A 21,537-nucleotide genomic window follows, 5' to 3' on the forward strand; every position below is an offset into this window, starting at 1 on the left:
GCCCCTAGGTTCTTCATGACTTTTTTTTTTTTTTTTAGATTCCATATATATGTGTTAGCATATGGTATTTGTTTTTCTCTTTCTGACTTACTTCACTCTGTATGACAGACTCTAGGTCCATCCACCTCACTACAAATAACTCAATTTCGTTTCTTTTTATGGCTGAGTAATATTCCATTGTATATATGTGCCACATCTTCTTTATCCATTCATCTGTCGATGGACACTTAGGTTGCTTCCATGTCCTGGCTATTGTAAATAGAGCTGCGATGAACATTGTGGTACATGACTCTTTTTGAATTATGGTTTTCTCAGGATATATGCCTAGTAGTGGGATTTCTGGGTCAGATGGTAGCTCTATTTTTAGTTTTTGGAGGAACCTCCATACTGTTCTCCATAGTGGCTGTATCAATTTACATTCCCACCAACAGTGCAAGAGGGTTCCCTTTTCTCCACACCCTCTCCAGCATTTATTGTTTGCAGATTTTTTGATGATGGGCCATTCTGACTGGTGTGAGGTGATAACTCAGTGTAGTTTTGATTTTCATTTCTCTAATTAGTGATGTTGAGCATTCTTTCATGTGCTTGTTGGCAATCTGTATATCTTCTTTGGAGAAATGTCTATTTAGGTCTTCTGCCCATTTTTGGATTGGGTTGTCTGTTATAAGTTCTGAATGGAAAAAAAGAAAGTGACTTCTACCATCCCACAGTGACTTGGATTAGGTGAGTGGTCTCAAAAAAACATGGGAATGTAGGGAAGACCAAAATATTAAGTTAAATCTCCCCAGATGGTAAGGGAGTAGGATCCCAGGGAGGGAGGATGGTACCCCTTCAAAGGCTGGCCTACCTCACGGCATGCCGTCCCCAGCAACAAGCCCACGCTCCTGCGAAGAAAGTCTGACCATGATCCTCATCCGGATGACTCATTTTGGTGTCCCAGACTAGCAAGGGAACCTGGCCAGGAGTGTTTCCTCCCATCAACACGGTCTCTGAATTCCAGTGTTTCCGGGTTTTAGTACAAGGGAGAGCACAACGATAGGCAAGTTGGTGGCGTTAAATACCCTGAAAAGGAGTTCTTTGGTGGAAAGTAGTAGAAAGCCCACTGGGTAGTGTTCAGGAGACTTAATTATCCAGGCCTGGTTCTGCTGCTAACTTGCTGTGTTCATATTAGAGCAGTCTACATAATGCATGTTTTATCATTGTCTTACCAGACTTTTTTTTCTTTTTTTGGCTGCAAAAAAACAGACTCTGAATCAAGCTGGTTTAATACAGATAGATAATAGAAACTTAGATCGATAGATCGACACATACATACATGCATACATACATACATACATGGACCAATAATTAGATCAACCAATCGTTCTTAACTGGGGATATTTTTACCCCCAAGGGATATTTGGCAATGTCTAGAGATATTTTGGTTTTCACAACTAGGAGGGCTGCTACTGCCATGAGGTGGAGAAGTCCAAGGTTGCTGGTAAATACCCTACTGTGCACAGGGCAGCTGCCACAGCAAACTGTTGTCTGGCCCAAAATGGCAATAGTGTTGAGGTTGAGAAACCCTGATATAAGTATGGACACACACGTACATGTATATACATAATGATGTATGTGCATGTGTGTATAATTTTTTAAAAAAGAAAATATTCTTTCAAAAAACTAAGGTAACTTTGGGGAAAAGATCATGGCTCAGGATGATTAGAAATCAAGGTAGATTTTGCAAGTTTTGAGCTCTTAGAGTTCAAGGTCCTTCCTCTTAGTGTCCTACGATTTGCAGGGCTCAGTTCTAAATGCCTGTTCTCGGTGAACCTCAGGCTGAGAGAAAACAAGCTAGTTGCAGCTTGAGTCAGCTCTGTCCAAGGGCAGGCTTGCAAAGGCCAAGTCTGTGGCCACCCATGGAGACAGGTTGGAAGCCAAGAGGGGGAGCTTGGAAAACAGCCCCAAAGAGGCTATTAAATGTATCTGTAAAGGGACGATAAGGCCACCTACCCTCTAGAAGCCTACTATTAAATAAATGACCAAGGGCTTCCCTGGTGGCGCAGTGGTTGAGAATCTGCCTGCCAATGCAGGGGACACGGGTTCGAGCCCTGGTCTGGGAAGATTCCACATGCCGCAGAGTAACTGGGCCCGTGAGCCACAATTACCGAGCCTGGGCGTCTGGAGCCTGTGCTCCGCAACTAGAGAGGCCGCGATAGTGAGAGGCCTGCGCACCACGATGAAGAGTGGCCCCCGCTTGCCACAACTAGAGAAAGCCCTCGCACAGAAACGAAGACCCAACACAGCCAAAAATAAATAAATAAATAAATAAAAATTAAAAAAAAAAAAGAATAGCTTCCTTAAAAAGAATTCCAATTCTAGCCGCTAAAAAAAGAAAACTTTCTCTTCTAAAAAAATAAATAAATAAATGACCGTGGGCCTCAGGTCTCTTGGAAGCAGAAATGGCAGGTCTCTCCTTGAAATGGAATTCATAATCTCCTTTTTTTTCCCTTTTTATCTTGAAGAACAGTTTGCGGTTTTTACGCTACTACAAAACAAATAGAACCGTAACTTATGTTCCCCAGTTTGCATAGCTGATTCCATGAACTTTAATTTTGCTTACTTATGTCAGTCCCAAGTTTTACCCCCTTAGAGCTGTCAGGATATGAAGGGTAATTTTGCCCCCTGAAGTTTATATGGACCGAATGAGATAACGGAAACTACAGTAAATCCCTGCCCCAACACAGTCAGTGAAGGCCAAAATCAGTCATCTACAGCACAGGGTCACGTTATTTTGAAGCTAATGAAACGGCAGGGCGGCGTTGAACCTGCTCAGTTGCCCAAGGCAGCTCCAGAGGTCCAGGTGGACCAACAGGCCTGACCCAGCCACGGCTGAGTGTGCTGCCCTCTGGTGGCCACAGTCAGCTTTAGCTTACACATCAAGAACCAGAATGCGGTCCAGAATGCCAGGACCAGCAGGTCAGCAACAAGAAGCAATTCTAAGAATTTCCCAGTTAGTTGTCACCCTTGTATTGTCCCAGTCCAGGAACACTGGGCCAGGAAAGGCTGTAGACTAGAGAATCATGTGGCATTTTCCCTCTACTCAGCTTTCTCTCCCTCCACTCTCTCTACACACGACACCCAGAAAATACCCTTGGACAGGACAGAGGATGGACCCATGTGCCCACCACATTGTGTCTAATTATCACAGGGTTCCTTACTGGGGGGGCGTGGTTTGTTGCTTGGAAACGTAAAGCTGTGGTTTTAGCCTGTGTATAGACCCCTTTGAGAATCTGCATGTACGCATATAATTTTTCATACAATTTTGGGAGGGTTGTGGGTTTACTGAAGCCAGTCCAGGACACAGAGGGAAGGACACTGGATACAGGCCTGACAAACATGTTTGTTGGGTAATACATATATGATCACAAGCCACTCTGAAGCCATTTGGAACAGAAAGGGAAAAGATCAGGGGTAGGCAAGAGAGAAGGAAGAGAAAATCTATGCCAATTGGAGGATAATAAGCCCTTTACTGTCCTCTAGAATGTGCCAAATGTCTGTATGGCTCCTTAGACATATTCATGTATGCTGTGTATCCCCACCTTCTCTTTTCACCCTTAATACTGGGTTCCTGTTTTACACACCTGAGTTTTTTCTCCTCCCCCTGTGCTTTCTGGCCAGAGTCGCTGGCAGACCGGCAGTGAGACTTGAGTTGGGAGTGAGGCGACAGGGTAGGATTAGGCCGACATCCCCACTTCACCGAGTGACCATTACAAGCACTACCCTGTCTCTGGGCTCTGAATGGGGATGAACATCCCTCAATCCCTTTGGGGCTGGAATGAGACACTGTGACGAGATGAAAAACATGGAAAGAGAATTTGTCTTTAAATTTTGGAGTCTACAGTGTTATTCCAAAAATAAGTCCTTCTAGGATACCCCACAAGCAATTCATGCTTAGAGCTTGGGAAATAAGTGTCAGCTAGCCCTGTATGTTGGCCACACTCACAGCAGCAGAACCCAAACTTTGCCAGATACCAAGACGGCACCCCTTGCCACTTACATCAGTGTCTCTACTAGTTGGAATTTAGCAGCCAAGTTTGAGAACCAGTGATTTAGAGGAGGGGTAGGGAAGGTTCAGCTCAAGAACCTGATGCCGTCTTCATGTGATTCTCTTGAGCCCTGGAGTGATGGCTCTGATAGATGAAACTATCAACACGTGCAGGCACTGGGGAGCTCAGGGAGAAAAAGTTAAGGACCGTGAGAACTGGAGGCTGGACAATGGTTAGGAAGCTCGCAGTAATCTGGAGATAAAACAAGAGGGTGGATCTGAGATACAGGTAAGAGAATTAGTAGGACTGATGTGCTCTACTTGGGGAAGGAAGAGGTCCTGGTCAAGAGGTCAAGGTCCGGCTCAACAATCACCCCATTGTTGGGACACAAGATAGAAAAACATCAAGGCTGACTCTATAATTTGTGGCCCCCAGTACAAGGTAAAAATGTGGGGCTCCTTGTTCAAAAATAATTAAGAACTTCAAGATGGCGACAGCAGAGCCTTTAACCAAGCGCGGGGACCCTGCGCGGTTGCCCAGGTCGCACACCCAAGCACCAGCCCTGAGAAGATCTTGGCCACTTGATAGAGCCGTGAGGAGTGGACAATACAGGGGGTGTGTGGAGAGAGACACCTAGAAATGAAAGGCCACTGGGTGATGACTTTGTCTCTTTGAAGGACTCACAGAGGTGCTAGCTAGGGTTATTGTAGGAGATTTTCCTGTTTGTCGGTGAACTCCTTGTAAATATTTGAATGGCAGGATTGCCCTGAGGGCTCTGGTTTGCTCAGGCACTGATTGGCTGCTGGGGAGTCAATGACACCAGCGACTGTGGAGATGCATTTGGTGGAGGAGTCAGTGGAACGTGCCATTCTGGGAGTAGAAGGTGATAAGGGTGGTGTGCAAACTGCAGTGGTGACGTATGAAAATGTATCCATCCAAGTTCAGTTTGGGAAGTAGGAATTGCCTATTAAGGATTTAAGCGTTTATCGAATATTTGGAGGAGCTGAAGGAGCAGATTTCAGGCGGCAAAACAGACCTGATTCCCTCAGAGACAGATCACCTCTGGGGAAATTTCACAAGTAAGGTCCCTCCGCAGAGGCTGCCGCCACTGCCCGCCATGCCCAAGACCCCACAGAGCGGGCGCTGGAGCTGCGATGTCCAGGAGCCTCACGGCTTCCCATCTTGTTTGCCAGCCGTAATCAGGGAGACACAGGGAGATGCCTGCCCTTCACTTCTACGGTCCAGATTGCATACCAGTGAATCGACCCGGCAGAACATCATCTATTTCTAGAATCCTGGCTCCAAGGGAGTCTGAGAAATCTTGGTTTGAGTTTTTCAGTCTCTCCAAAGAAAGGAAAGGTAGAAGGAAGTTTCAGAGAAATAGTCCAGGGTTACAATCGTAGCCGGTTTTGTTATCCCTAATTGCCTGAGAGCATGATAACTTTCTGAATATGTAGCTGATAAGTTCAGTTTGGCTGTGGTTGGTGAAAGCCAACCTGCGGGGCTTTGAAGAGCATCGTCCCCTACAGCAAGACCTGTCTTCCACTCACCTCACCTGCTGCACCCTCCCCTCCTCCTTCTCCCTCCGTCTGCCTTTGCTGGGTCCCTCTCCCACCCTCTGTCTTTCCTCCTTTCTCCTCTCCATTGCTCTCCCTCGCTCTTCATCTTAGCTACCCCCCCCCCAGACTAACTGACCACACGACAACACTGATGTACAACTTTAATGTTTCCATTTCCTGAGAAAAGCTGCTTTGCGCCTCTTAGGAGCTCCCTGGATACCCTAACCCTAACCCCAGCGCTAACCAGTATCCAGTTAAAGAGGGGAGGTAGAGGGATTGGGGCTGCTGAACCTGTCTCCCCAGTCCCTGAGTCTGAAGTGGAAGGATTAATTCATTGGCCTCACTTCAATCTCCATCATCAAGAAGACTTTGGGGATGAAGAGGTACAAACTACTATGTATAAAATAAGCTACAAGGATATAGTGTACAACATGGGGAATATAGCTAATATTTTATAATAACTATAAATGGAGTATAACCTTTAAAATTTGTGACTCGCTCTATTGTACATCACAGAACTTATGTAACATTATACGTCAACTATACTTCAATTTTTTAAAAAAGACTTTGATTATAGGAGCAAGAAGTGTCCCTTGGCACCCTATTCAGCAGCCTAAGCCCCATGACTTAGGTCCCAACCTCTCTTGAGAATAGCTGAATGCTCAGTCACCTGCATGCACTTCCAAATTAGCTTCAGAAACCAAAAGTTCTACTTCCTTCTCCAAAAGAAATTCAGAATTGTCTCTCTGGATCAAACCATTGCTCCACACCAGTAAGGGCAGCAGAAAAACATGTGTTGGTCTTATTTTAACTTACAGATTTCACTGGGGTGAAGGAAAGTTAGCAGGCCACAGGGCAGTCCCCAGCTATCCCACGAAAATCTCCGAGATCACCTATTTGTATGCCAGGCACTGTTCTTGGCAGCAATGGCCTAAAAGTGAGGGAAACAGACAAAGCCTGGCCTTCCAGGAGCTTATAGTCTAGTGGGGGTGGAGACCATAGACATGAAAACAAATGAATATCATTTCCGGTACAAAAGTGTTATGAAGAAAATAGAATAAGGTGATGGGACAAAGAGAGACTGCAGTAGGGGGATGCTATACTAGGTATTACGGTCAGGAAAGACCTCTTTAAAGAGAAAATATTTGAGCCGAAGCTGAATGGCGTGGAGGAAAGACCAGGGTAAGATCTGGGTAAGGGTAGATCAGAGAGAGAGTGGCAGACAGGCCCGAGGTGGCCTTGAGCTCCAAGTGTTTAAGGAACTAGGAGGTGGGCATGGCTGAAGGGCAGTGTGAGAGGAGAAGAGGAGAGGCAGGTGGGCTGGGGGAAGGGGTTGGAGTTAGACCCCACAGGCAGGGATAATTAGTTCGAATCTCATACTGATGGTTTTAAAGAAGACATTCCACAAGTTGATTTGTGCTTTTAAACGCTATCAAGTCTGGCCATGGTGCAGAGCGTATATTGTACAGCAGTGGTCCCCAACCTTTTTGGCACCAGGGACCAGTTTTGTGGAAGACAATTTTTCCATGGGGGGAAGAATGGTTCAGGCGGTAATGCGAGCGATGGGAAGTGATGGGGAGAGGCAGACGAAGCTTCGCACGCTGGCCCACAGCTCACCTCCTGCTGTGCGGCCCCGGTCCTAACAGGCTGCGGACCGGTACCAGTCCGCAGCCCGGGGTGGTTGGGGACCCCTGTTCTACAGGGCAAAAGTGGAGGCAGGAAGACTAGTTAGCAAAAAATTACAGAAGACTCAGCAAGAAATGATGATGTTTACAGTATCAGAGATAATTGAAAATAATCAGATGAGAAACACAAATCGCTAAGGAATCCGAATGTTTTTTCTGGTGGATTAGATGCAGGGTGGTAGAGAAAAACATGAATGGAAGATGACCGTGGGTGGAAGCTTGAGCAACCAGGTGAAAGGTAGAGTCTTTTATTGAGGTCAGCTAAACTGGGTGGGGAGGAATGCGAAGAGAGGGAATTCTGGATTCTGTGTTGGACGTACTGGGAGAGAGAAGCCCAAGAGGGATCCAAGGGGAGGTGGTGAGCAGTCTGGAGCCCAGCAGACAGACCAGGGTGAACGTACAAAAGGATAGATGGAATTTAAAGCCATGGGAAGGGATGAGACTACCCAGCAAGTGAGGATGGATGAGAGAAGAGGACAAGGGAACTGAGCCCTGGGGCCAGAGCTGGCCTCATAGACACGCCACCTGTGCGGTTGTGCTGAGCCCCAGGTCCCTTGCACCTGGTTCAATGCTCTGCGGCTGCCATCTTGCAATTCTTCATAATTTGGAACTAGGAGCTCCACATTTTCACTCCTCACCAGGCCCTGCAAATGATGGAGCCAGTTCTGCCTCAGACACTTCAAAGTTAAGAATCTGGTGGAGACGGAGACTCCATCAAAGAAAGCTCAGAAAGAGTGATTAATGGGGTAAGGAAGGCCCAGAGTATGGTATCAAGCCAGCCCAGAGATTATCTCTAGGAGGAAATGGCCAACTGTGTCAAACACCGCAGGGCACTGGAGTGAGACAAGGACAGCAATCGATGCACCCTTGGCCAAGTTCCCGACAATCAGTGACTTTGACGATGACCTTCTTGGCAGTGTGGCCTGCACCAGTCCTTGATTTGGCTGACTATAGAATGACAAGAGACAAGTGACCACCAACACTGGAGAATGTATGGCAAGAATATACAGATGGAGGCCCCCTCATCCTACAGCCCACACCTCTTCTCTTCCCACTGCCCGCTCGCTCCATTTCGCAGAGTGAGAGACCTCACACACATGCATGTCAACATGCCAGCCCAGACATCCAAGCTCTGTTCTGGGCCTCCCTGCCATCAACCTTCTGCAGAACAGCCACTAGGAGGACCCAGGAAGACAGGCGGCCCGGCCCTGGAAACAGCTCTGGCTATCCTTGCAGGGAATTTCACATTCCCAAGTGGTCTAGACAGCTAGCAGGGCCCAGGCTACAGATGGGCAGACACCTCGGCAGCTAGAGCCCGACCAGAGCAGGACCCTGTAAGGTCCAGGCCTCCAAACGGTGGCCCCGTGCCCAAATCTAAGGGCAGTCTTGGAGGTGAAGACATGGGTAGACAGAAGCACTTGTAGGTAGGAAAATGAGGTGGTACTCATTCAGTTGCACATACTTTTCTCTAAGAAATATAAAAGTGAGTGTGACAGTGGGAGTAGGTGTTAAGGCCTTGAGGAGAGAAAAAAATGTTTTGGGGGAAAGGAAAGGAAATTTACTAGCTAGGCATAGCAGGCTTATCTGGGTCTGTTGAACATCCACCTAACATGATTGTTCACAAATTTTAAGTAAATCCAGGCAGCTCAGTGGTCTCACTTTCCCCAGCAATGTTCAGGTGCCCATGTACAGGTGCCAAGAAAGTGGCTTGTTGGGTTTAAACAGGGTTAGCGGCAGAGGAGTTAAGGGTGTTTGTTCCACAGCTCTGCGATGCCAGAATTAGCAATCTATGGTCAAGAGGACATAATGGAGGATTGATGGTGAAAAAGTGGTAGAACCAATGGAATGGGAACTCACTGAGGGCAGAGAATTGCTGGAGTGGGTGCCTGCAAGTGAGACTTCAGAGATGGTACAGTTATGAGGGAAGACATGGCTTACTTAGGGCTATGAGCAGTTTCTTTCAAGAAACACTTTTTATCTGGAACCCTACTTTGTATCTGTAAAGACACAAAAGGTGATTAAATCATCCGTCGCTTTCTTTATAATGCTGGGCATCTCAGCCCACAGAGGATGAGATATGGGGATAACTTTGTGATGACCAGAGATTGGTTAAATCCAGGGCTTTCTGGAGAGAAACAAGGGAAATGGACCACGTTTACGGGTAGAAATGTAGTTATGTTGTCTGTGGGCGCCCTCTACTGGCACCTAGTCAGAATAGCCATCTGGGGTTGGAAGCTTTTGGGGGTGTGTGTGGGTGTGGGTATGTTTTAAATAACGAGTGAAAACTTGCCCCTTATAGATATTTAGGGGCTATGGCTCAAGTGGGCAAGGAAACTTTAGTTACAGAACAAACCCTGCGTCAGCATTTTAAATGTCACAGTCTCAGTTACGTCATTTATGACTTTCTGATCCTCTTTACAGAGAGCCCTGCTTAACCCTAACCTTGAGGGTCTCTCCAATGGGATTGAGCTACTTGAAGTCAAGATCTTAATTTTTTTTTTTTAATTAATTAATTAATTAATTTATTTTTGGGTGTGTTGGGTCTTCGTTTCTGTGCGAGGGCTTTCTCTAGTTGCGGTGAGCGGGGGCCACTCTTCATCGCGGTGCGCGGGCCTCTCACTATCGCGGCCTCTCTTGTTGCGGAGCACAGGCTCCAGATGCGCAGGCTCAGTAGTTGTGGCTCACGGGCCTAGTTGCTCCGCGGCATGTGGGATCTTCCCAGACCAGGGCTCGAACCCGTGTCCCCTGCATTAGCAGACAGATTCTCAACCACTGCGCCGCCAGGGAAGCCAAGATCTTAATATTTTTTTATCTCCTTACATCCTGAGCCTAGTACTGTGCCCAGCATGTTGTAGGTGTCTGATAAATATGTGTCAATCAAAATAGAAGGGCAATGAGCAAATGATCAAAGTGGTACAATGTCACAGAAGAAGGAGGGTTTAATCCTACTTGGGCAATTCAGGAAGGCTTCCAAGAGGAGAAGGGTGGTGGCCATGGTGATGGGGAGGGACAGGTAAAGTTGAAATGAATCCAGAAAATAGAAGAGCAAACCTAGGGGCCAGATAGAGACTCCACAAGGCAGGGATTTTTGTGTGATTCTGGAAAGAAGTTCCCTGCTATATGACTGACAGCTATGGCTCCCAATCCTTCCCGAGAAAGTACGAGCAAGAATCTTAAAATTTCATAAAAACAGAGAGAGGAAGCTAGCATGGCAGATTCAGGCAGGCTGAAGGAAGAATCTGGAAGGATTTTTAGCCATGAGTACTGAAAAAAAAAAAAAAAGAACAACAATTCAAGGTTTAAAGAAGATTCCCCATAATTTTGTTTTTACTCTAAACTGTGCGACCTCACCGGAAATTCAGGTCAATAGATAATACAGAGCACTTTTACAATGATGGCATTCTTTTCTCAAAATGCATTGTTTTCTCAGACACAGAGCGTGGGACCAGGGTGACTTTTCTGGTTTTCATACTGAGTATCTCATATCTCAGGAACCCCCTGAGTCCCAGGCGAATTGGGACAGCTGGTCACCCTAGCTGAGCAGGGGAACTCAGAACAGCTCAGATGGAGAAGGCTGGTGCCCAAGCTGGTCTCGGGACAGAGCACAAAGGGCCCTGGCTGAGAATGGACAGGGGGTGCCAACTTACTCTGTACCTGTGATCATCATAACCCTGGGTTGTGTGCCCAGGGAGATTCCTCACCCACCAGCAAAATGGGTTTCTGGGTTCTGAACGACCAAGTGCCCAGAGGAAAATGCAGAAGAACAAGGAGGGGGAGAATGCACTCACAAGAACCCTTGGGTTGCAACAGTGGAACTGAGGTCAAGGAAGACAGAGGTCTCATTTGGAAGGTCCTGCTGTTTCTTCACAATTGTATCTAAAAATAATGGCCTGGAAATGAATAGTTGGCCACATGCGGGATTCTTACAGAACTGGAAAAACTAATCTGCTGCTGCTGTAACTCACACGTAAGACATCACAGACATTAACCATTGACCCCAGTGAGGCCCAAACAAACAGCATGCAACCTCACTTCGATGGCCAGAGATGCTTGTGAGAGTGGGAGACGTCTGCAGCTCTGGCGGAAGCGGCTCCTCAGCAATGGAGGAGGGTCACCCAGGTGGTGCACAACCCAGAGTCACTCTTTTCCTACCCAGAGTAAGAGGAGTATGAGGAACGGCCCCTATCACAACAGCACGGAGACAGGGACCTCTCTACAGCAAGCATCCTGCAGGACACTTACCAGAATCTCCTCCTTATCCTTATAGGAAAGTCACAACTCAGGTACTTTACCAACTTAGGAAAGAAATGGCAAAAACAAAACAAAAAAAAAGAAAAGCAAGAGGAAAGGAAAAGGACAGACGATGAAAAGTGATGTAGCTGTGTAAACATAGTGGATGAAATTTGTATGCCTTAAGGAAGGGCTGCAGAGTCAAAGACTGGAGGTAAAGGAGTCAGAAACAAGACATGCCAGGCAACCCCAGAGCAGCAGTGCTGTGGTGAGCCAGGGGGCTGACACTGGGCAGCAAAGAGGATCAGCAGGTGCTGAAAAGACCATTTGTCTAAAGAAAAAAGAGAAGAACTAAACTGGACCAAGACAAACTAAACTAGCACCGCTGGCTGGGGCTTTCACCAAAGACTTGGCTAGAAGGAGTTGATAGCATACCCACGTTGTAGTCATGCGCTTGGCCACAGTGATGATGACAAGTGATATTTACGAAGCACATGCCGATGTCTGCTATTATGCTAAGGGTTTTACCAAGATCGTCTCCTTTAATCGTCACAATAGCCACATGGGTTAGCACTCTGATTATGCCCATTTTACAGATAAAGAAAGTGAGAACCAAGGTCACATGACTAGCAACTAGTGACGGTAGAATTTACTTTAAGGTAACTTTCTAACTACCATCCCATGCACAGTTGGCTCGTGTCACTGTACCTAGTTCAGACTTTGTTAGAAATTTTTTTGGTCAACTTTATAAAAATCATTTTTAAATATTAAAAAATATTTTATATCAGCATCAGAAACTTCATACTGTACCACTTCCTCTTTCACTTTGAAACTCTCAGACCAACAAGGAAGCCTACAGATGGTTCAGAAGCCATAGGCCAGGGTTCCAGCAGTAGAGTATCACTAGCCCCATCTGGAACATCTGTGTGTACACATTTTGGAGGTGGGTGAGTAGCATAAGGAGGCAGTGAAGCAGCTGTCACAGGGCACAATATTGAGAATGTTCCTTGAAAAGGACCTGTCATGTAGAGGTGAGCAAATACATGTTACATGAATGAATGAATGAAATGAAAATGATTGGCCTCGGTGTACTGAAGCCACCATCATTATATATAACTAGCAAAAAAATATGAGTGGTCATAGAATTGTGTTTTCATTTATGAACTAAAAGAATTGATTCTCAGCACCCATGTTCTTTGAACACTGTTTTTAGAAAAATTATAATGCCCAGTTGCCACTAATAAGTATGAAATTTATTCACAGGCTACCTGGGGAGTTGTATACTGATAGATTGCATATACTTACACTCTCTCCTTAAAAGACTTCATGGGTTTTTCATCTTCAAATAGAAAACTCATTTGCAATGAACACATAAATTTATACCAAAGACAAAGGAAAATATAAGTCTGCTAATTGAATGGGTGAAAGTTGTGATTGAGCTTCAGTTTAGCTCTGAGTTTCCTGGCAGACAAGGCAAAAAAAGAAAAACAATAGGTTTCACAATTGTCTTAACAGAAAGGAGGAAGCATGCCAGTCCCTCAAAGGAGACAAAGTACGAGCACTGAATTCTCAGTGAATTTTCTCACCTAGGGTTACACATAGGAGTCGCCTGCATTGTTCATTTCTTGTTCTCAGTTTTACAAAATAATCAGGAGCAGATTTCATGAAATCGTTACTTGCGGTGATGATTAAAACTGATGGTGTGACAGTAAAGTGCAGCTTAGTGAGCCCATCTGTGAGGATGCCAAGGTAATGTAGCCCAAGTACAGCTTCTAGTTTGACCTGAGGTTAGAAATCAGATTATCTATAAAGAAAGGAAACAGGTGTTTGCTAAACACCTAACGTGTTATGTGCATGAAATGTTTTCTTCCTCTCAACATACATATTATTAATTCTGTTTAATAATTAAGTGAATGTTTTACTGGGATTTACTGCAAATCAGCAAAGGGGTCCCAAGCTCACGCACTCTATTCTGTACCACACACACATTCCTGCGCTCCTACACTCCTATCAAGAAAAGCCAATGGGCAATTCATCCCTTAGACAAGCTTCTGTCGGTGCCACTTTTTACAGGCAATTCGAGTTAATTCTCTCCAGAGAGGGCCTAGAGCGCTGGGGTTGCACATTACTGATTAAGGAGAAATTTCTTTGTTTAAAAACCAAGCAGACGGGAATAAAGACGCAGACCTACTAGAGAATGGACTTGAGGACACAGGGAGGGGGAAGGGTAAGCTGGGACGAAGTGAGAGAGTGGCATGGACATATATACACTACCAAATGTAAAATAGATAGCTAGTGGGAAGCAGCCACATAGCACAGGGAGATCAGCTCGGTGCTTTGTGACCACCTAGAGGGGTGGGATAGGGAGGATGGGAGGGAGACGCAAGAGGGAGGGGATATGGGGACATATGTATATGTATAGCTGATTCACTTTGTTATAAAGCAGAAACTAACACACCATTGTAAAGCAATTATACTCCAATAAAGACGTTTAAAAATAAATAATTAATTAGTTAAAAAAATAAAAGCCAATCAATCAGTTGGTAGATTTGACTCAAATCTCTCAAGTTCAGGAGCCTTCACTGAGCTCACCGCAAAGGAAGTCCACAGTTTCTAGATCTGTGAGTCTCTCTGGTTAAATGGCCTGGGAAAGGATTATTACACTCTCCTTCCAGTGATAGGCAGACTCAAGGTCTCCCAGGGGACAAGATGTCTACACTGTGACTAAAACGTGACAGAGCCTTAATTTAGCTCTGAGCTTCCCGGCAGTCAAGACAAAAAGAGAAATACAATGAGTTTCACAGCTGTCTTAACAGAAACGAGGAAGCACGCCAATCCCTCAAAGGAGACAAAGTGTGGGCTAAAGCACGGGCAGGAATCGGGTGGTAGTAAGGGAGCCCTGAGTAGAGAGGGCTCCAGGCGGATGAGAAAGGGCAGGGAACTGAAAAGGACATGGCTGGGGTCTAGAGTGTGCGTGCGTCTGCTTGGGGAAGCACCTGTGGCAAGAACAAGCAGGCAGGTGTAATCCCTTCACAAGGAGGGGCTACAGAAAATAATAGAGTTTTTTCTTCTCCAAAGGAACAGGGACCATGTACAGGAAAATCAGTCTGAGAAGGATGGCAAGTCTGGGACTCACTGAAGAACATACATATCTATATCTTAAAGATATATCTATAGATATCTTTTATCTATAGATATATAGATAAAAATGAATGGCAGTGTTGGGGAGAGAGGTGGCGGGACCAGCATGCCGATTCCTAGGAGCCCTCCTGTGCCTCCCATGGCTGTTATCATAGGACTGGTCTTGATGTCCTGTAATTGTTTCTCTGTCTATGCCGCACTAGCCTGTAAGCCTTGCAGGAGCAGAGAGCAGGACTGCCTTTAGATTTGCTTGCCAGACCTATGGGTGTCATTTTGTGTGTGTGTGTAAAGTGATTTTGATTTTTTAGAACGTATTCAAAGGAAGAACAAAAAGAAGCTTTCAAGGAGAAAAATGGTGATGAGTAAAGCATAAGACAAGAAATGTAAATTATTTTCTCTCCTTGAGACTTCCATATCTCAGTTCCCCTCTAGGGACTCCGCAAAACTTACATACCACCCCCAGGCTGGAATCTGTCCCATTGGCCTGCGCCTCACCCTGGCTCTCCCTGTGGTATTTCCCTGAGTCTCCACGGGTGCCCTTTTGTCTCAGATGCTGTGCCAACGCTGAGGCTTCACATTAGCTCTTTACTCACTCCCTTCTCCTCTATCCGATTAAACAACCACAGAGCTGCCTCAGGAGAGGCATTTTTTCTTTCAAGCTGTCTTGTGTGTGATGGGACTATCATCACCAACTTAGTCTTCTTAACCAGTCCCAGCATCTTTCCAACACCCCTATAATGAGCATCCTGCCGATGACCATGTGTAGGTCCTGGCTGGTTGCAACCTCTGCAGCTGCAGGAGGGCTTTGCACCTGGCTGCCGACTGCCAAAGAGCACGTGCCGCCAGACCTTGTGCCAACACACCTGGCCAAGCGCTGGAATTTGTTTTAGCTTTGAGTATTCTCAATAATGTAGTTAATACTTGTTCACTATAGAAACTCTGGAAAATACTTATAAAGTAATAATACATACATGTGTGGGTATACCTCACCCATAAATCCTTCACCCATAATTAGCTACTCCAGTTGACCCTTGAACAACACAGGTTTGAACTGAGCAGGTCCACTATAGGTGAATTTTTTTGATAAATATAGTTCCTGTGTTTTCATTTTACAGATCTTTAAGTGCAGCGAAAAGTTTGTGTTCGATTGGAGATCCTTTTGTTATTTCAACATCTTGCCCCCTTGAGTGAGTCACTTATCAATTCCTTTGTTTCTGAGGCAGAGATGGTAGTACTCAGATTTCTGGCTGCACGGAATGGGGAAGGAGGGTCCTTCGCCCCTAACCCCCCCCCACCGCATTGTTCAAGGGTCAACTGTATTAACAAATTGTATATCTCCTTCCAGATTTTTGAGTGTTTATTTACGCGTTCGTTTCTTTGTTCATTTTATATACAATAATAAAATAACTTCTCATGTAACTACCAATAACGTTAGTTAGGTACATTTGGAGCTTCCCAAATGCATTTCCCTTTCTTTTCCCTACAGAAGTAACAACCATCCAGAACCTTATATTAGTCAATTCCTCATTTTTCTTTATAGTTTTGCCATATACATACACAGTTTTTAAGCTTCCTGTAAATGAATCCCCATTCTGATCTTCTGTGACTTCCCTTTTCTGCCTAAAATTAAGTTTTTGCTATTCAGACGCATTGAAATATATGACCACAATTAATTAGTTTTTGCTCTTGGGTAGCATTACATTTTATAAAGATACTACAATTTATTTTTCTATTCTGCTATTGATGGGCACTTGGGTTGTTTCCTGCCCCATGTTATTTCAAGAAATACTACTGTGGAACTTCTGTACATCTCTTCTTGTTCATACACACAGTAGCTTCTCCAGGGGACAGTCTCCAGAGGGAAATGACTGTTTCGTAGAGTCTATACATCATCAGTTTCACTGAGCAATGCTAAATTGTTTTCCAAAATTGTTTTATTCTTAGTGTCTGAGAGTTCCTATTGCTCCGTGTCCTTGACAACACTTGGTATTGTCAGAATTTTTCATTTTAGCAATTTTGGTGGGTGAAATTAGGTATGTCATTGTGCTTTTAATTTACATTTCCTAATTACTGTGATTAACCATATTTCCATATATTTATTGGCAGTATTATTCCTATCCTGTAAAATGCCTATTCATGTTGTTTCTTCATTTTTTAAACCATTTTTTGATTCATAGGACTTATTTATATATTCAATTCTCTCTGTCTCTGTGGATCTCTGTATCTATCTATGCATCTGTTTATCTAAAACTATACTTTCAAATCTGACAGCTTTTAACAAGAATAATAACCTACGTTGGAAATTGGTCTAGTTACAGGGTCTTAAGTAACAATTATTTTTATTCCCTTTACTCTGATTTTCTAAAGAGCAAAACTAGATCCCATATTAGACAAATAATGATTTATCAAGTGGAAAAAAGCCCTCCACTACTGTTGTTTTTCACTTTACTACCTGGGAGATTAGAATAAGGAATTTTTGTTTCTGGATAATTTTTTTTCAACATTGAATTTCAGAGGGGAAAAAAAAGTTGAAAACAACTGTCCCTCCATAGTCACTTTTTTAATGTATCTCAGAGTCATATGCTCTCTAGGGCCCATTGTCCCCTCATTTGGCTTAGGGGAGCTGAGAAAAAAGTAAGACATGCCTGCAACTGGATACAACATGGGTGGTCCTGAAATTCACCCAGAGATCTTCCAACTAAGCACTCCCCAGCAGCCGGGCAGGAAGGGCCTTCCCTGGATGGTCAATACCCTCTCAATAGAGCACCTACATGCCACCCTATGGGTGTGCCGTACCCTTGGACAGTGTGCAAGAAATGACACTGCATCCTAGAACCCACCCTCTAGGGCTTACAGTTCAGTGAGAAAGACAAATAAATGAAAGAGTAAAAGATATGAGTAACACTACATGAAAGCAATGGAAGGCTATCATGATTTTAACTATTGGACGAAAATTGAAGATGACAAAGGATCGAAGGAAGAAGTATGTGCTCTTGGCTCCACCTCAAGTCAAGTCTGTTGGCTCTGCATTTCCCTTGCCTCCAACCCCTGTTCCCTCCTAGGACCAATAGGTCAGACGCAGGGTAGCTTGGGTCACGTTCTCCCACCGCTTCCAGACCCATGGTGTGGTCTCTGGTCAGCCTCCCATCCACTGGGGCCCTCCCCACTCTCTGAGATGGAAGTACAGAGGAGAGTCCTCCACCCGCTCTCGGAGACTTCCACTTTCATTCCAGCCCTGGCTCAGCACTCACAAGACTCAGAGGGAACTAGAAGTGTCACTCACCAAAAAGACGTTGGAGCCCCTTCCTGGGCCACATCATGGATCAGTGTCTTGCTATTTCCCTAAGTAAGTGCTGAACCTGGTGTCCTCCTAGGGCACTGCCCATTCCCTGAAGTTATATCTTACTAAGAGCCTCTTGAAAGTTGACCTTGACAATGAATCATGAGGTAATACGTGGATTCCAGTCCCAAGTGACCTGACAACCACACCCTCTTGGTGATGATCTATGCCAGTGGTTTTCAACTAGGAGAGATGTCTCTCCCCAGACATCCAGTAACTTCTGGAGGTATTTTTGGTTGTCACAACTGATGGTGGTAGGGGAGTGCTACTGTCATCTAGTGGATAGAGGCTGAGGATGCTGCTAATATCCTATAATGCACAGGATAGCCTCCATCACTGAGAACTAAGCAGCCCAAAATATCTGTGGTGTCCAGACTGAGAAACCCAGACCTACTCCTGACTAGCCCAGGCTGGAAAAACCACAGGTCATGACTCCCTGTCATGACTCCCAGCTCCACACATTTTTTAATAGACGTGAGCTTCTTTGGTTATTCTTAAGTCAGTTCCTACAGTCACACCTGGACACAGGGTGCTGGAGAAGGGACCAGAGGTCCCATGGCTGAGTCAATGACTCTCTTCCCTCAGAGGGCTCAGCCTGTGATCTGAACTCTCATCGACGTGACACTCACAAAAAGTATTCTGGCTGCAGTCCAATCTCTTGGGGTGACAAACTTGTAAATGGCATGGATAATGACAAGGGCTCCTCCGTATTTCATTATGTAAGTATGATTTTTTTCATTAAAAAATACTAAATAATATCATCTGCTTGTACTCAATCATTCATTCAGCCAACAAATATTTGTTGTGTGCCCACTAGGACCCAGCACCACGCTCTATGCTAGATGAATGGTAATTGTCCAAGTCTACTAACCTAGACCACAGCCGGACTTCTTGATCAGGTGAGATGGAGGGCTGGGAGCTTACTAAATTGCAGATGCTTGGGTCTCCCTTCAGAGATTCTGATTTTACAAGTCAGGGTGATGCCCAGGAATCTGCATTTTTAGTGAGCACTTGTGGTGACTTCTAACACAGGCTAACTATGGGACCATGTTTTAAGAAACGTTGGTAGAAATCATGAAATCTACCCAACCTTATCCCAGGTCTGAGATTATGCAGGCCTGCACTCTAATGTGGTAACGTCCTCTATCCCTGAAAAAAATCATTTAACCATTTAATCAATTAATCATTTAACCATTAATTGTCTCAAGCTTCCATTTTTAAACAGAAGGAGAATAAGACTTGTTCAAACATGGATGGTGAGAGGGTAGAATGACCCCACGTAAATAGAAGCAAGACACTTTCAAAAGGAACAGAACCATACAAGTTTTACTTCTAAAAACAAATTTTTTATGACATACAATAGAATGAGCATTAGCCAAGTACATTGATATCAACAGTAGTTAGGAGAAAAACCTCTGATTATATAAAATCTCTCATTCTCTGAACCGACCTGCAATGATTCCCAGCTTGGTTAGGGACCACTAATCCTCCCTGGTTACCAAGATAAATGGCTTCTCTGATTACTCTCAATTTGCTTTCAAATTCTTTCTCAGACCTATATCATTAACACTCAGATACGTGACTTTGCAGTGGACCCCTTGCTTTAGTAGCTCATTAACCACTGTTAGAAGCCCAAGTTTAAACCTGTCCCAAGCAAAACTTTTCCAAGCCATTAGAAACACCTTAATACTTATCTATGTCTATTATCAAGGAAGTTATCTCACTATACAAGCATAAGGGCAAAACACAGGGAATCATTTCCAGCCCAACTGCTCTATTCTAAATTACTGGGGTCAATTTAATAGTAGAAGGAACCCATATAAAGAAACTCATGATAACAATTATAGAACAGATTAAAATCAATGTATCACATGAATGGACCTAGAGATTATCGTACTAAGTGAAGTAAGCCACAGAAAAAGATAAATATCATATGATATTGCTTATATGTGGTATCTTAAAAAAAATGATACGAATGAACTTATTTACAAAACAGAAATAGACTCACAGACATGAATACAAACTTATGGTTACCAAAGAGGAAAGGGTAGGGAAGAAATAAATTAGGAGTTTCAGATTAAAATATGCACACTACTATATATAAAATAGATAACCAACAAGGACCTACTGTATAACACAGGGAACTATACTCAATATCTTGTCATAACCTATAATGGAAGATGATGTGAAAAAAGAATATATATGTTTATATACATGTACAATTGAATCACTTTGCTGTACACCTGAAACCAACACAACAGTGTAAATCAACTATATTTCAATAAAAATTTTTTTTAAAAATCAATGTATCACCAATATCATTAATGAGAAGAGGTATGAATTAAAGGCCAGAATATCTCAGAAAACATACCAGAGTCCCCTAAGGTAATTAATCTAAAATGTATTCTGTCCCTTTAATTAAACGTGTCTTTGTTATACCTTCAAAGGTCTCTATATTCCTGTCTTGTCCACACTATTTACTTTTTGCTACAAGTAACACCACCTTAGCCCCGAGTCCACAGAGAAGGTCTGGGGACCCAGTGGGCTCACAAAACAGAACACCTTGCATTCTTTTACAGATCAACTATTTCCAAAGACTCCTACCAAAATCCACTCAAAATACGGATGAGTGTCCAAACAGAAGGGAAATTATCCTTCCATGATAAACAGAGAAAAACTCACCATGTTTTGTGAGATCTGTAGCCTTAGTCCATCCCAAGTACCCCAGATCCCACACACCAAGGAGCTCCATTCCCGCCACCTCCAAACAAAAAAGAACCCCTCCCCAGCACTTGGGAACTCTGAGCCAACATATCAGTTTGAATGCAAATTTTACCCCAAACCCAACTCTGCCGACAGATTCATTTTTAAGTAGACTATGCTCCCTGCAGACCAACATGCAAATGGTGGGAACTCAAGTATGAGAACCACAAAGGCAGCAAAAAGACGTTGACCATACCTATTTTCCCAGCCTCCCCTCGCAGGTTGAAATCCCAGTTTCTTGGCAACTTCAGGGACATTTTGCTTCTGGTTTGGGTGAGTAGCTGCTGAAGCAGGGAGTCTGCCTCAATTCACGCCCTTCTTGGCTTTTTGATCTTCTTGCCTCACAAGCTTGTGTGTGTGTGTTTTCCCCTTTACGATTGCTTCACAAGCAATCTTGGGTTTGAGGTTGATCTGCCAGCATGTCTTCTCCTTTCTCAGATGAAAGGTCCATCCATCTGTCACCGGGGATGTCACCCAAACCTGCCCACGGTCCCTCGGGAGGCTGGTACCTCGTAAAGTGTGCACCCTGCTTTTCCTGCTTTCAGTATTACCAGAAATATCCCAGTTGACACTTCACTCTGCGTCATGGGAAGCAAAGCTCCTGTTCGAAAGAATCTCAGGCCTCACTGAGGCGAGGTCGTGATAAACAACGGCTGCCTCTTGGCTTTTTTTTTTTTTTTTTAACTGTCTGCTTCCTTGCATTTGAGGAAGTGGGTGGTTGTTCAGTGTAGATGATACATTATAATCTCCTTCTTGAGAAAATGGTTTTTGGAAATGCTTATATAAGTAGA

At 44.3% G+C, this 21,537-nt stretch overlaps 1 protein-coding gene across 2 annotated transcripts in view; it reads right to left on the reverse strand.

Annotated features, from left to right (window-relative positions):
• ARHGAP25 (Rho GTPase activating protein 25) overlaps positions 1 to 21,285 on the reverse strand; it is an 88,929-nt gene extending 67,644 nt beyond the window's left edge. For both annotated transcript variants that reach the window (XM_007189771.2, XM_007189770.3), the window contains exon 1: positions 20,943 to 21,285. In XM_007189771.2, the coding sequence (XP_007189833.1) occupies positions 20,943 to 21,003 (61 nt within the window). In that variant the 5' untranslated portion in view covers positions 21,004 to 21,285. The remainder of the gene's footprint in view (positions 1 to 20,942) is intronic.
• Between the last annotated feature and the right edge of the window lie 252 nt (positions 21,286 to 21,537).

This window comes from Balaenoptera acutorostrata, chromosome 12, assembly GCF_949987535.1.
Source record: "Balaenoptera acutorostrata chromosome 12, mBalAcu1.1, whole genome shotgun sequence".
Taxonomy (NCBI): Eukaryota; Metazoa; Chordata; class Mammalia; order Artiodactyla; family Balaenopteridae; genus Balaenoptera; species Balaenoptera acutorostrata.